General features: G+C 53.4%; 1 protein-coding gene across 2 annotated transcripts in view; it reads right to left on the reverse strand.

Annotated features, from left to right (window-relative positions):
• Positions 1-1767: 1767 nt before the first annotated feature.
• INPP5D (inositol polyphosphate-5-phosphatase D) overlaps positions 1768-14437 on the reverse strand; it is a 124168-nt gene continuing 111498 nt past the window's right edge. The window contains exons 23-27 of one of the 2 annotated variants that reach the window (XM_040450648.1): positions 13337-13486; positions 11225-11324; positions 8774-9040; positions 3740-4359; positions 1768-2898 (exon numbers count right to left, since the gene is read on the reverse strand). In XM_040450648.1, the coding sequence (XP_040306582.1) occupies positions 2798-2898; positions 3740-4359; positions 8774-9040; positions 11225-11324; positions 13337-13486 (1238 nt within the window). In that variant the 3' untranslated portion in view covers positions 1768-2797. The remainder of the gene's footprint in view (positions 2899-3739; positions 4360-8773; positions 9041-11224; positions 11325-13336; positions 13487-14437) is intronic. The other variant, XM_040450647.1, reaches the window with a different exon arrangement.

Below are 14437 nucleotides of genomic sequence, written 5' to 3' on the forward strand. Positions count from 1 at the left end.
TGTGGCTGACCCCCTCCCCGCCAGGGGGGTCGGGAAGGGGGGTTGGCACGGAGCTGCAGCAGGTGCCCCCCAGGCCGCGCTGGTGGTGATGCTGGGTGTGAACTGTCATTAGAGAATATCCATTGTGATTATACCTTCCCGTCAGCATAAACTCTGCCATTTGAACCAGCTTTCATACAATCACACAAGGAAGGAAAATTTTGCTTCTTCAACAACAATGGCTGGAGCAACTTCTGCCATCACAGAGGGCGACAGAATGCATCTTCGGGGTAGGGGCACCCTTGTAGGAAAGCGCGTTAATCAACCTGTCTTCTCGGTTAGGGAGCCTGGTGAAGGCTAGCTGAAGCTAAACACAGGTCAATTACTCAAGTGACAAAGAGGTGGGAATTTCTGGGTCCCCGATCATCCTGCCAGAGGACGGGGGTCGGCTGTTTGGGAGCACGGCAGACGCGGCAGAGAACTCTGGCTGGAGTGGTCCCCCAAAGCGGTGGCAGGACAGAGCCCAGGGAGAAGGTGGTCAGGGACCCTGGGCGGGGGGGGGGGGGGGGGGCCGCCCCAGGGCCGAGGGGCCGGGAGGACAAGGGTGAAGCTTACGTTTCAGTTTCCAGTCCCAGACATCAGTGGCCTCTGTTACCCATCAGCTGACAGAGCCTGGTTGGTGCTCGCGCAGCCTGTGGCGGAACTTGGGGGAGACGCATGAGGGGCATTGCACTTGCTCAGGCAGTGGCTAGAACGCAAAGATGATGGGGAGTCCAAAGCACACCCCCCACTGCTGGTCCTCAACTCACTTCCCCTGGGAAGCCTCAGAAATGGTGGGGAGGGCCTGGACGTCCATCCTGGGTGGGGGTGGAAGCTCCAGGTCTATGCTCTTCCTCTGAGTGGGCAGCTACAGGTGGCTCGCAGAAGGCCCACCCATCCGGGCAGCCAGTGGGTCCCCAGGAGCCACAGGTATCATGCCCAGGTCCTCAGCCATGGGGTGATGACTAGACGGGGGGGTTGCCCTAAAGGATGCCTGGGTGTCTCCAGCTGTCCTTCCACCTTGGCCCTTGGCCTATCAAGTCAAAGGCTAGTACCTGGGGACTCCGGTGTTTGTGTGAGGAGCAGGAAGTGAGCCTGCAGGGCGAGGGGGTCCCATCTGACTGCAGGAAGGAGATACAGCTGGGATAGGCTTTCCCGCTCCATGGGTGCAGGGCAGCAAATGGTTTGCTCCACGGCTGCTGAGAACACCACTCCTTCCAGCTCCAGGCCTGGTGTCTGTGGACCTGAGCAGAGGCTGGGTAGCCTGAGGTGGTGGGGACAGCAGCCCCGGGCCAGAGCACCCTGGAAGGGGGGGGGGGCGGGGGGGGGGTCAAGCACACCCACACTGGCCCTCCGTGAATGCAGGGAGCTGGAGGCCCACAACCTGGGGAGTGTTTACATGTGTTCATGGTCTCCGGAGCTCAGCCACGAACACTTACAAGAGCCAGCAGGACCTGGCGGCTGCAGGACAGCAGGTGGTGGTGGTATGTCCGGGGGGGGGACGACGACACTGGTGGAAGCTGGCCGGCTGCCCGGGGCCTGGAATCCACAAAGCCATGTAACATCTACTGGTCTCTGCCCAACTTCAACCCGGTGCTACAAAGTCCCCTCTAGTCAGGGTAATGAGTGCCCCTCACCACCACGAACCTCAACCTCCTCTCCTCCCATGCCGGCCGCTCTGCAGCCCCAGCAGCCTAGGAGCATGTCTGTGGCTGAATGTCAGGAAAAAAATGCCACACAGATGGGATCTGAGTGAGAAAGGCACAATTTATTGGTCACACAGACTGACACACACGGGGACGTGGGGTGCGTACCCATTCTCCTGTACTCACGCTTCTGGATTCGGTTTCCTACACTAATTCCGTATGTCAAAAAAGCAACACAAGAAAAGACGCCACCAACCTACCCTCCCAGTAACCAAGGAAGCAGAGCCAAAAGCCACGGAGTTCGGGAGGAGATGGCTACGCTGTCCTAAGAGCTGGAACAGAGAGGATCACCCTGGCTGAGCTCGGCCTTGGGAACGACGGCAGAGACTTTTCTCTTAGCACGATGAGATAAGTGCTGGGGGGATTGGCTCAGCCCACCGCCTGGTGATAGCTGCCCACCTCGAGGAGGGCCTGGGTGTCTCCAGCACAGGTGGGAGCCGGATGTCTCCACTGTAGAGTAGGAGCTGATTTTCCTTCCCTTTCCGACCGAAGAACTGGAGATCCCTTCCCTCGGCGCCAGCTCTGCTGGACCCCGCAGGGCTTTAGCGAAAGCAGTAGGCATCACTGAAGCTAGACAAGGCCAGGTTTGTTGTACCCTAAATTAACCACTCACTCTTCAGCTCCCTTAAGGCCAAGCCCTGTCTCGCTCCAGGAAGGCACTGGCCTTAATTTTTAATGCTTTGTCCAAACCACTCAGAACACACTGTTTTGAACTGGGGGTCTGGGATGTGGTTTCGGTTGGCTGAAGACGACACAACTTATGTTTGTAAAGCACTTAGCACGGTACCTAGCATGTGGTGAGTGCTCCATACATGTAGCCATTATTATTATTAATATTAATATTATTATTATTATTTTATATCTCCACCTGCAAATCAGCGCTTTAGTTCCTTTCTTCAAAATGATGACCGGAACAAGGCTCATGGGTCCCAAGTACCAAGATCAAGCTGGGGGCCCAAGTACACTTTCCCTTCCAACCTTAGCATTTGGTGCCAAGTTTCACAGCCAGAGCATTCTGTGACCACACAGAAGCTAGGCCCTCTCCTGAAAAATAGTAAGCCTTGCACAGGAAGCTAGGTAGGAGGAGTCAACAGGGGGTCCTGAGAGAGGGTCCAAGTGGCTTCACGCTGTTCCTCTGGGCTCCTGTCTCGCTGGCAGTTCACCGGGGGCTTTACTGTGGGACAAGAACAGAAGACTCTCAGTGCCAAAATCTCCACCAGGCCAGATCTAACTGAAGGTGCCCACGTCCTTACACAAGGTGGGCTAGATCAGGCTTCCTTTAACATGGTGCTAGAAAGAGCCAACACACTGTTTTATGTAATTGATTTCTAACATATACGCACATATGTTATATGCGTATGTGATCATTATAGTATATGGAAGAAATAATATGTAATGTATAACATATAGTTAATACGTAAATTATAACATAGTAATAACATATAATAAAATGCAACCCTCCCTATAAACCTATGAGGCAGATTCCATTAATAGCCCCCTTTTACAGATGAGTAAACTGAGGCTCAGGGCACAGAGCCAGAAAGTGGGAGAGCTGGGATCCAAACCCAAGACAGTCTGGCTCCTGAGGTAGTTCTTAACCACTATTAGTTTTGCTAAAAAAAAAAAAAAAAAAAAATCTATTTTATAGGAAGGAAGGGGACAGCACATCTGAAGTCTCCAAAATACTGGGAAACATTTAAGTACTAACACTGATGATGGTGACAGTGAAATGTAAACGATCCGGGGTCTTTGTGTTTGTGGAGCCTGAGTTCCTGAAGGCCAGACACAGGAGGGCTCAGAGAGTTTGTCCCCAGCGCCTTATTTAGCCCTTTTAGTGTTGGAGCAGGGACTGGAGGTCTGGGTTCAAATTCTGAGGTTTGAACAGGGGCCTGCTGTCTTATCACAGGCATGCACAGAGGGGCCGGGGTGGGGCCGGGGACACACCCACACCCCCACTCCCTCCCTGGGCACGCCCCCAGGCACAGCGGCGGTCTCGCGCGCATGCGTACACGCACCCTCACCGCGCACCTGCATGGGCGCCCGGCCGAGCGGCGCGTCCTCGGGCCGGTGCTTGCCGTGGTGGGGCAGCTCGGCGTTCTCGCGGTAGTCGCGGCCCTTGGAGTGCTGCAGGTGCAGGACGGCGGGGCTCTTGACCGGGAGGGGCGGCCGCTGCGCCGGCGCGGGTGGGGGCTGCTGGCTCAGTTCGGACCTGGAAGGCTTGATGGGCCTCTTGGCCGGCACCGGGGCTTGGGAGCTGGCGGGGGCCTTGGCCTTGCCCTGGCTCTTGTCCCCGCCCGCGGGCCGGCTTTCCGCGGAGGACGAGCAGGTGAAGGAGCGGAGCCGGGGCGTGGGGCTGAGGAAGGGCGCGGGCGCGGGCGCCGGCTTGCCTGTCCCCTTGGTGCCCTCTGCCTCCTGGGCTTTGGGGAGCAGGATGCTGGGCGACAAGATTCCCGGGTCCGGGCAGGGCGGCGGCTCCTTCCTCAGCATTTTGGGCGATTCCTGCTCTTTCCTGGGAAGCAGCTTAGGGAAAGAACTCACAGACCCATAAAGCGGGTTCTCAAACATCTCAGGCTTGGTCAGCTGCGGGTCCTCCTGAGGGGAAGGCTCTGCTGAGTTCTTGCCCATGTCGCAGGGCCTGAAGGGTGGCAGAGGGGAGACACAGAGAAGCACGTGTGAACAATGGCTGCTTAATTCCGACGGGGTTTTCTTTTGCGGGGATCAAGACGTTTGGAACCAGATGGAGGTGATGGTTGCCCAACTTTGTGATTGTTCTGAATGCCCCCGAAAGGTTCACTTTAGTATATGTGCTGCTGAAGCGAGCGCAACTGTTCATTTTCAAATGGTTAATTTGGGGGATGCCTGAGTGGCTCAGTCGGTTCGGCCTCCAACTCTTGGCTCAGGTCATGGTTTCAAGGTTGGTGGGTTCCAGCCCACACTGGGTTCTGAGCTGGCAGCAAAGAGCCTGCCTGGGATTCCCTTTCTCCCTCTCTCCCTTTCCTTTTCCCTTTCCCCTGCTCGCGTGAGCTCTCTCTCTCTCAAAAATAAAACATAAAAAACAGATAAATAATAAAATGGTTAATCTGAGGGCAAGGAATGGGCTAAATGGGCGGTGGGTATTGAGGAGGGCACAGTCTTGAGCACTGGGTATTATCTGTAAGTGATGAATCACTGAATTCCAGTCCTGCAGCCAGTATTACACTAAATGTTAGCTAGAACTTAAATAAAATTGAAAAAAAGAAAGAAAAAGAAGCATCCAGCAATGATTTTCCTGGAGTTTCATATAAAAGATTTCCTTCAATTTTGACTGCGATGAGAAAAAAAATTTTTTTTTAACGTTAAAATAAATTTTTTTAAATGTCTGTTTTTGAGAGAGACAGAGTGCAAGTGGGGGAAGGGCAGAGAGAGAGGGAAACACAGAACCTGAAGCAGGCTCCAGGTTCCGAGCTGTCCAGCACAGAATGCAAAGTGGGGCCCAAACTCACGAGCCTGGGCGCCACCAAAATTGAGTATTTCTATTCTTTAAAAAAAAGAAAAAAAAGTTAATTTTGTTATGGGCATTTCACTTCAATTGAACAAATCTAAAAATGAGAGGAGACGGTGCTGTGTTGCTCATCTGTTGATGATCTCACAGGTAAGCTCACCTCTTGCCTTAGACCTTTTCACTGCTCACACTGGAGCACTAGGGAGCAAGGTGGGGGCTTCGCTGAAGGTTTCATAGGAGAAAGGGAAGGGAGTTCACTTCTATGGCACCATCAATGTCAAAGGCACCTCTTCAGTCCTTGTCAGAGAAGCCTGCCCTCCACACCCCCGCCCCTCACAGCAGCTAACGGACCTCCTTTCCTGGACTCCCCTCATAAGAACCCCACAGCCTCTATGTTGTCTCTAGCAAATTCTGTTCAGACCCTCAGAACAGAAGCCTGCGGGGGACCGCACCCCCTCAGCGACCTATCTGTGCTGCTCCAGGGCCCCAGCTCAAGGAGTTCCGTTTAACAGACAGCAGGGGCCCCCAATGTGTGGGATGCTGCCTCAGGCACAGGAGGGGGCCACGAACCAGACAAAAATCTGTACTCAGGGGACCGATGCTCCCAATGAGCACAGCATTCTTCCCAACCACACAGCCCTCTCTCCCTGGAGAGCTCCTGGTGAGTGTGGTTTCCTTCACTCAAAGAGGGAAAGAAAAATGGGGTGGCCGTGCCGAAACTCCGAGGGAACCGGGAGAGACGTGGGCCAGCGCCGGGCAAGCGGACAGGCCTGTCTGACTCTGGGCAGCGCAGACACTCCGGGTTCCAACTGCAGGGAGGGAAGAGCTGCCTGTGTTGATGTGTTTCCTGAATTGTTGCTGCTTTGACTCGAGGTGATTTCCTGCTGAGCGAATTATAATCAGGAATGGGAAGACGTTTTACTTTCTGGCCAACAGCCCCCCCCCCCCGGGCGGCCCCCGGGGGGGGGGAGTGTTCTGGGTTCTGCTTCCTGCAAAAAGGGGAAGCTGTCAAGTGAACAAGCAGGTCCCTAGGAAACCAATGAAGTGTTGAGGCCGCGACGCCTCTTACTGATGGAATGTGCACTGAAACACTGTTCCAAAGTCGCGGAAAGGCCAAGGCTAATAGGCTCTTCAGGGAATAGGCGTGGGCTCCAGGGACAGAGGCGAGATGTCACCCTCACATGGGTCCTCATGAGACGAGAGGCCACGGGTGTGGGGGAGGTGAGCCTCGGGGACATGCCAAAGGGGGCTTGACTGTTGACTTGGGGTTTTTGCTCATTACCCTTTGGAAAGACTTAGAAGCAGTTGCATAATCAGAATTGTTGGGGCCTTGAACAAAGACTTTAAAAGCTGCCTCTCCACGTCAGGCCACCCTCTGTACCCCTGCTGGATCCTCAAAGATCTTGGCTATGAATTGGTGCAGGGAGGAAGGTGCAGGAAGGTACAAGCAGCATCGACCAGACATTTCTGATAGAGTCAAGAAGCTGGAAAGAAAAATGCATGGCCTGATTCTTGGCAGCTGAAATGACAGACAGGAGGATCAGGGGCAGGGCCGGGAAGAGGCCACTGGGGGTGAGTGTTTTGTTGATTCCAAAGTTCCTTCCCTGGGAAAAGAGCAGGAGGCAAGTTAAGACTTCCACCTGAGGGGGCTCTTGTCACTCTGAGAGAGGGGTCTGGTGGGGGCAGGGCGACTGGGGAAAACCACAAGAAATTCAAAAAGTCTTATTTCCCTGACCACAGGTTACAAGAAACCAAGTTCCAGAGGAGGCCATGGCTGTGGAATGAGTGAACCAACATCCAGGGGGCAAAATAACCCCACTTGTCAGATTCCAGAATCTTCCTTTCTAAAGCGAAGCACTGAGCAGGGTCTGAGACGGGCCCCCCTTCCTCACCACATGACTTCAGCCCAGAGATATGTCCCAGCTTGCCCAGGATTCGAGAGTTCCCCGAGACGTGGGTTCCCAGTGCCGAAATGGGGACAGTCTTGAGCAAACGGAAACGGCTGTTCACTCCACCTGGGTGTGGGGTGGAGGTGGCAGGGAACAGAGGGTGCTGGGGACACCCCCCCTCCAGCCTTTCACTCAGGCTGAGCCGGGGGTCTGAGTAGTGGAGAGGGTTGCCGCCAGGCATGGGAGCTGCTGGCTTCTTGCCTAGAATCACCTCGGTTGTGCGAAGCGAGCTTAGAACCCCACCCTGGGGACCCCTTCCCTACAGATGTGCCCGTTCTGAAGCTGTCACCCGTGGAACCAAAGAGAATACGTCCCCACCCAGTTCCAGGCTATGTGCTGTGTTCAAGTTGTTAAGTACAAAGGTACACTGACTTTGGCAACTTAAAATCATTACACTTAAAGAATCAGGGCTGCCACAGAGGGACTTCAGCACCCGTCAAACGGTGGCTTTTGTTTTCATTTCCCAGGGAGAAACCTCTTCCAAGGCTCTTACAGGATAACCACAGTCCAAAAATATTATCAACAAACCCTGAAGACTAGGGCCACAGAGAGACAGGGTGAGGCTCAGGGGCCTCGCGACTGCTCCTGTCCTATCACATCTTCCTCCCCTCCGTGCATCTGTCCAATTTGTTTTTAGCAAAAATGCTTGAGAAGCAAACCTGTAAAGTACCCCTCAATCCAAAGGAAGCTCCTGCCAGGCCAGGTGTGCTAAGCAAGAACGATGACGTGTGACGACAGTCCCTTCCCTGGCTCCTCATAAATGATGGAAGACACCATTGAGGAACAGAGGACCTCAGAGGGGAAGAGAGGTCCAGAAGCAGCCCCCTGAAGTCATTACCAAGACAGCGACCAAGGAAAGACGGTGCTCACGATACTTTGTACGTCTCCAATCATCGTTAATCGGGATCTGCACTTTTAATTTCCCGGTCATCCTGTGCTTACTGGAAAACTCGTAGGGCTCCCTCTCTAAAGGATGGGTTCACGTGTTACGTGGCACAAGTGAGAAGTGGATGGAGATTTGGCTGCCTGGCCTGAGCTCCTCCTGGCTCTGTCCTCCTGGCCCAGTTCTAGATGCAGGCCAGCTTTCTCTGGGCTCCTGGCCTTTCCCAGGGTTTTTTGGCCAAACTCCTTCTGCAGGCCGGCTGCCCTCCCACCCTTCAAAATCCACGCCCCCACCCCCCACCCCATAGCTACTGCTTTTTCTTACTGGCCTCAAAAGGAGAGATGGGAAGGTTGTGGATGGGAACAGGACCCTTGTGGCTGAAAAGGCAGGGGAACCCAGAAATCCCCCCCTGTTCCTTGAGAGGTTGCATGAAGGCTCACTGGTGATAGAAACATATTTTCCAATAAATGTAGTTTTTATGGGAAGTTGTTTTTTGGGGCAGTATCTTAAAAAATGTTCTATTTTTTTTTAAGTCTTTCCAATTTATACCAATAGGGTAGGACGTGGCGATTTCATAGGCATTTATTGAGTGCCTACTGTGTTCTAGGCCCTGAGGATGAGTCGATGACCAAAGTGGACACACAACCCTGGCTTCATGCGGCTTCTATTCTAGGGTCAGGTTTCCCGGTGATGAAAACCCTGGGAAGGGAGAGGACTTGATGAAGAGGACGCTCACCTTGACTCCTGTGTCCTGGGGCAGGGGCCCCTGGTTGTTGTGGAGGACGAAAACTTCTTCGGTGATATGGGTGCCTGGGACGGTGGTGTTGGGGGGCTCTCTCCCCTTCCAGGCCCCAGGGATGAGTCCTTTAGTGGCTGGTCATAGCTCCAGGCTGTGGGCTGCTGGTCAGGGGACAAGGACTGCTTCATGTGTCCGAAGGGCACCACCCCCATGTAGTTGGGGTTGATGATTTCCGTGATGCTGGAGCCACTGCATGCAGGGACCCTGGAGGGGGAAAACACCCCAAGTCACACCCCAGGGCTCCCTTCCCGTCTCCAGGTCAGCACCCCATGAGGCCAGCATCCTCTGATGTCCCTCGGGGACCCCAGGTCCTCCGCGATTCCTTCACTCTTTGGACAGTGGATTCATTCATTCACTCATTCATTCATTCATTCATTCCTACAGCAAAATAGTTATGGAGTGCTTAGTAAGTACCAGGCCCTGGGCCAGAAGGTAATATGGGTGTGAACAGAGCAGCCAGTCTCTGTTCCCATAAAATCCACGCCTGACAGGCAAGAAAACAAAAACACAGTGACTAAGAAACACGGTGTTCACGTAGTGTTGAAGTCAGGGAAACAAAAGAGGCAGAGACAGACTAGCTGGAGGGCTGGGATGAACTGGGCACAGGGCGAGCAGAGAAGACCTGTCTGAGGAGGCAGGTAAGGAAGGGAGGGGAGACGGGGTGGGAGGCCCTGGTAGGAGGGGCTTCATAGTCCTGAAGGGCTGTGAGCAAGTGGGGAGAATGGATAAGAGGCTGGCGAGGTCAGGCTGCGTGGGTGGGGGGTGGCAGGGCTGGGGAGGGGGTGGTAAATGAACGGCTGGCTCCATCTGGAATGTGTTGGCTTGTACCACTGCGTGAGACATCAGAATGGGGACGGCCATGCAGGCATTTGGGACGATGGGCAGGAGGTCACAGAAGTCAAGGCCGGAACCTCGAATGTCAGGGGGAGTCAGCTTAACACTGTGGAGGGCTGAACTCTGAACTGGCTGAGGTGACCCTGGGAGACACGCACACCGTGCTGCCTGTCGGCGACAAGAGTGTCGTCCTTCCTTGTGAGAGAGTGCTGTTATGAGAACCAACTAGTAGAGAGCTGAGTATACGGGTTACGAGCAAGGCTCCCCAGCTCTCATCTGCTCAACCAGCCTCAGTCTATCTCTTCCCCATCCGTCAATGCCTACTTAAGAAGCATTAGTTCAGGGCGCCTGGGTGGCTCAGTTAAGCCTCCGACTTTGGCTCAGGTCATGATCTCATGGTTCCTGAGTTCGAGTCCCACGTCGGGATCTGTGCTGACAGCTTGGAGCCTGGAGCCTGTTTCAGATTCTGTGTCTCCCTCTCTCTGTGCCCCTCCCTCACGCAGGCTGTCTCTCTCTCTCTCTCTCTCTCCCTCAAGAATAAACATTAAAAATTAAAAAAAAGAAGAAGAAGGAGAAGCGTTAGTTCTAATACTAGCCAAATGGAAAAAGAATTTGTTGACCCTCACTGATCCTGATTCTGGAACCAAACAGACATCCGAGAGTTAGGATACATTCATTGATGGGATAACATTGGAAGAAAAAGATTGAAAGGGAACATTATATGGCTCTGAGGGTCAGAAGTTGCAAGTGGGCGAGGGACTGGCTGGGAGAGGGGAGACCTGGTGCATGGGTGGGGCAGGTGCGAGGACAAGGGCTGGAGGGACAGTGGTCTGGGGGCCTGAAGGAGGGGACTAAGCCGGGCTCTGCAGTGGCACCATCTGGGATTTCGCGTTGGCTAACCGGCATGGCTTCACCCCCTCAGCAGGCAAGCGGGCACAGGGACCATGACGACGCCGTCTGGCTTGATGCTAGGACTCGGGACCCCAGCAGTGAGCTGAGGCGGCCCTGCCAGTGGGACTCCTGTCCCCTGGTCACATAGACTTTAATGTCTGTGTGATTCCCAGTCCAGGATCTGCCAAGAGCAACCTGTGTGCACTTTCCTCAGTGATTGTTTTCCCCTTAGCAACAGGATGGGTTTGTTGACCACAGAGCCGCTGCTGTCTCGGGTCCCCAGGAGACGCGGGAACCATTCCCCTCAGTCACCTGTGCAGTGGCTTCCCCCTGGACTGGGCATCTTGCTGCTAGGCCGGGAGTTCCCAAATCAGGGGCTCACCTACTTTGCCTTGATTTCTCTGGACTCTGACACACGCCAAGGGCTTGGCCAATGTCAGTGAAGTCCACTGCTCTCTGACACAGAAGCGTCTCCCAGGCCGCACACAGACAGGCACACCCACCTGCCCGGGGCTGGCAGCCGGACAACGCCTCTCCCTGGCCAGAGCTCTCATTCCCTCCTGGTCCCTGGTTTCTCTGTGCTCCACTCACCCTCCCCTGGGTCCCGGGTCTGCATAGTCACATTAGTTTGTGGGGAAGCCCTGGCAACCCCCCCTGTTCTACCTGTTGGCGGCAGGTTCCCACTGCTTCATGGGGTCATGGCTGGTGAGGCTCTTCAGGGACTTGGGCCCGCTGGACTCATCTCGCTCCGTCTTCACAAAGTCTGCAGGGTGAGATACAGCAAACAGCACGTGAGGGCCAGAGCACCCAGCATGGGCCAGGATGGTATAGAAGTTTCCATTGGCGGCCGACGCGGGACAGCCAACCGTGGCTGTCTGGGAGGTGGGCCAAGCAAGATTCTGAGGCCTCACATGAGTTCAGTGATCGAAGAAGGATGCGTGTCCCTGCTCTACGGGGAGAAGAGTCCACACCGAGTTGTCTTGTCATGTGACATGTCCAACTTATTGGTCTCACAAGGGGCAGGGAAACATTTCTTGGCAGATCCGAATGAAACAAACATTAACAAGGTGGCTCCGTAAGAGCATCTGAGACCAAAGCCAAGCTCGTCTAAAGGGGAACTGGGACGCCACCTTCCTTTCAGACTCTGGCTTGTGCTTGCACAGGAGGCAAGTCCCTCTCGCCCCAGCCTGTGGTTCTGCTGGAGAAAGGAGCTCCCACAGGGCAGAAGAGGGAGCCCCATCCACAGGAGATAGTACCCCTGGGGGCCCAGAGCCCTCCCAGAAGCAGGGAATGCTAACCGTCTACACACAGTGAGTCCTGCTCTCATTATCCGTGTGAGACTCAGGCCCCCGTGGTGTTTATGAATTCCACCTTAGCACCCTGTGAACCTGTACTCTCACCCTGGGCTAGGCGCCTGCTAGATATATGACCTTCAGCCAAACACTGAACTTCTCTGCGCCTCAGTTTCCCCATCTACCACACAAGGACGAAACCGGGCTGTCAGGGCCACTGCAAGGCATTAATGGGATACCTTCATAAGACCATTGTTTCCCACATTATCCAGCATCAAGTTAAAGTCCAGCTCATTTTAGGCATTGTTGTTAGAGTGCTTTTGAATAGGAATTAAAGGCAAAAGGAAGGAAAAACCACCTGTTGTTTGTGTGGGAAGCAAGAAATGCTTGATTAACACATTTTGAGCAGCTCTGTATCCCTCAAATCATTTATTATTTCAAGCACAGAGGTTTTAATGTGATGGATACTACTGAGGACTCTACACGCTAGTTTCCAAGTTTAAAATTTTGGGGAAGGATTCTGAGAAAATTACAGATTTGAGTCTAGAAACGTCCTCGTGTTCCCGGCTATTAAGGTCTCTTGGCCGCGTTTCAATATTCCCCAGAGGAGCAGTGACAATTCTTATCTAGAGATGAGGCATCTACAATTCCCTAATGAGTCTCCTTTGGGGACAGACAGGAGAGGACTCCCCAAGGCTGGGACATCACGTGGGGTGAAGAAACACTGTCAATGAGCATTTGTTCCCAAGCATGGCTGCACAGTGTCCTTTCTGAGAGCCACGAGAAACGTGTCCTCCTGACGGCCAGCAGAAAGAAGCAAGTGTCGTTTTGCAGGACACAAAGAGTTGAGGTCAAGCTGGAAGAGGTGCTGGGGGACCCTGCCAAGGAACAGAGGAGAAGATGCCGCTGTTTTGGGCGGTGGGTGGGGCCTAGGTAGGGAAAAGCCAAGGAAATGTGCGAAGTACGAGGATGGGGCCGCTTTTTAGAGCACAGGGTGTGTGACAGCAATCTGGAAGGCCCAGAAGCCCTGGCCGGCACCATGAGGGCAGGGCGTAGCTACGTAGGTATGTGTGTGTGAGCTGCAGCCTGGAAAGAACTATTCAGAATCAGGCAGGTTTTATTGTATAATCTTGGTCTTTCTGGTGGAGGTGCTAACTGGGAGTGACAAGGCCTAAAAGACTAACAGGAGACAAGAGCAGCAGAGCATCTGGAAAATTCACGAGCTTCCCATCCTTACAGATGGAAGGTGACTGGGGTCAGGGAACGAAGACGTGCGGCCGTGGGATGTTGCGGTTCTGTAGGGACATTCTTGAGTCAGTTAAGAATCGGGCCAGATGGTCTCTGACATCCCTTGTGATGCTGGATTCCCGTTCTGAGGCCACAGCAGAGAGAACACGCAATGGCTGAGGGGGGAGAAATGTCTTTCCTGTCCCTAAGCCAGCAGCGCTGAAGAGTGAGCAGGGGAGGGCTCGTGCCCACTCACCATAGAGCTTTTCCCTTGTCTTGCCCTGGGACGTCTGCAGCTTAATCTCCCCCCGGAAGTGGCCTGTCATCTCTCCGTGGTGGGTGAGAGGCGTGTAGATGGGGAGCAGAGTTTCCGTGGCCTCTAACCGTAAAGCGATGCAGCCTTCGCCTGGGCAGGTGGAGAGAACAACAGTCATGTCAAGAGGCATTTCACGGGAGAAACACCATGCGTTCAGCCTGGAGATTAACTCCACCGTCCAAAGATGATCCTTCGAAACAATGTCCAAGGTGGGGATTATCGAATAAAGCTTTTAGAACAACGCCTCAGCAATTTGGGAAAAACATTTCAAACCTTACAGTGGAATGAACTCCACGTGGATTAGTTGATGTAAAAAAAAAAAGAATTAAATCCTAGAAAATCCAGCAGACGAGCAGACTTAACCACTAATCTGATTGCGGGAGCGAATGATAACTTCCTAGGGCTTGAGGCAATGTAAGAAATGACAAAACAGACCGACAGGTAAGAAGATATAAAAGCTTAAAACTTCTGCACAGAGACAGAAAGGAAAATGTGAAAGAGACCGATGGCTTCGTGAACCCCACAAGGAACTCCTCAAAATCAAATCCCAGCAGGTAACTGGGCATATAACCCAAACAGGTATTTCACACAAAAAGAATTGTAACTGGTTAATTTCAATGAATGGAAACTAGTTCAGTCTTCCCTGCCATCAAAAATGCAAATTAAGGGGCGCCTGGGTGGCGCAGTCGGTTAAGCGTCCGACATCAGCCAGGTCACGATCTCGCGGTCCGTGAGTTCGAGCCCCGCGTCAGGCTCTGGGCTGATGGTTCGGAGCCTGGAGCCTGTTTCCGATTCTGTGTCTCCCTCTCTCTCTGCCCCTCCCCCGTTCATGCTCCGTCTCTCTCTGTCCCCAAAATAAATAAAAAACGTTGAAAAAAAATTTTTTTTTAAAAATGCAAATTAAGACAGCACTAAGGGACTCTCTTACAGACAGGAAATTAGTATAAGATGGAAGGAAGCAAAAGAATCCCCAGAACCAGCAAGGATCTGGGGAAACCCGTACCCTTGGACATGGTGAGGTCAACATGGCAAGACTTTTTT

Source organism: Herpailurus yagouaroundi, unplaced genomic scaffold (genome assembly GCF_014898765.1).
Source record: "Herpailurus yagouaroundi ecotype Mexico unplaced genomic scaffold, PumYag 202, whole genome shotgun sequence".
Classification (NCBI taxonomy): Eukaryota; Metazoa; Chordata; class Mammalia; order Carnivora; family Felidae; genus Herpailurus; species Herpailurus yagouaroundi.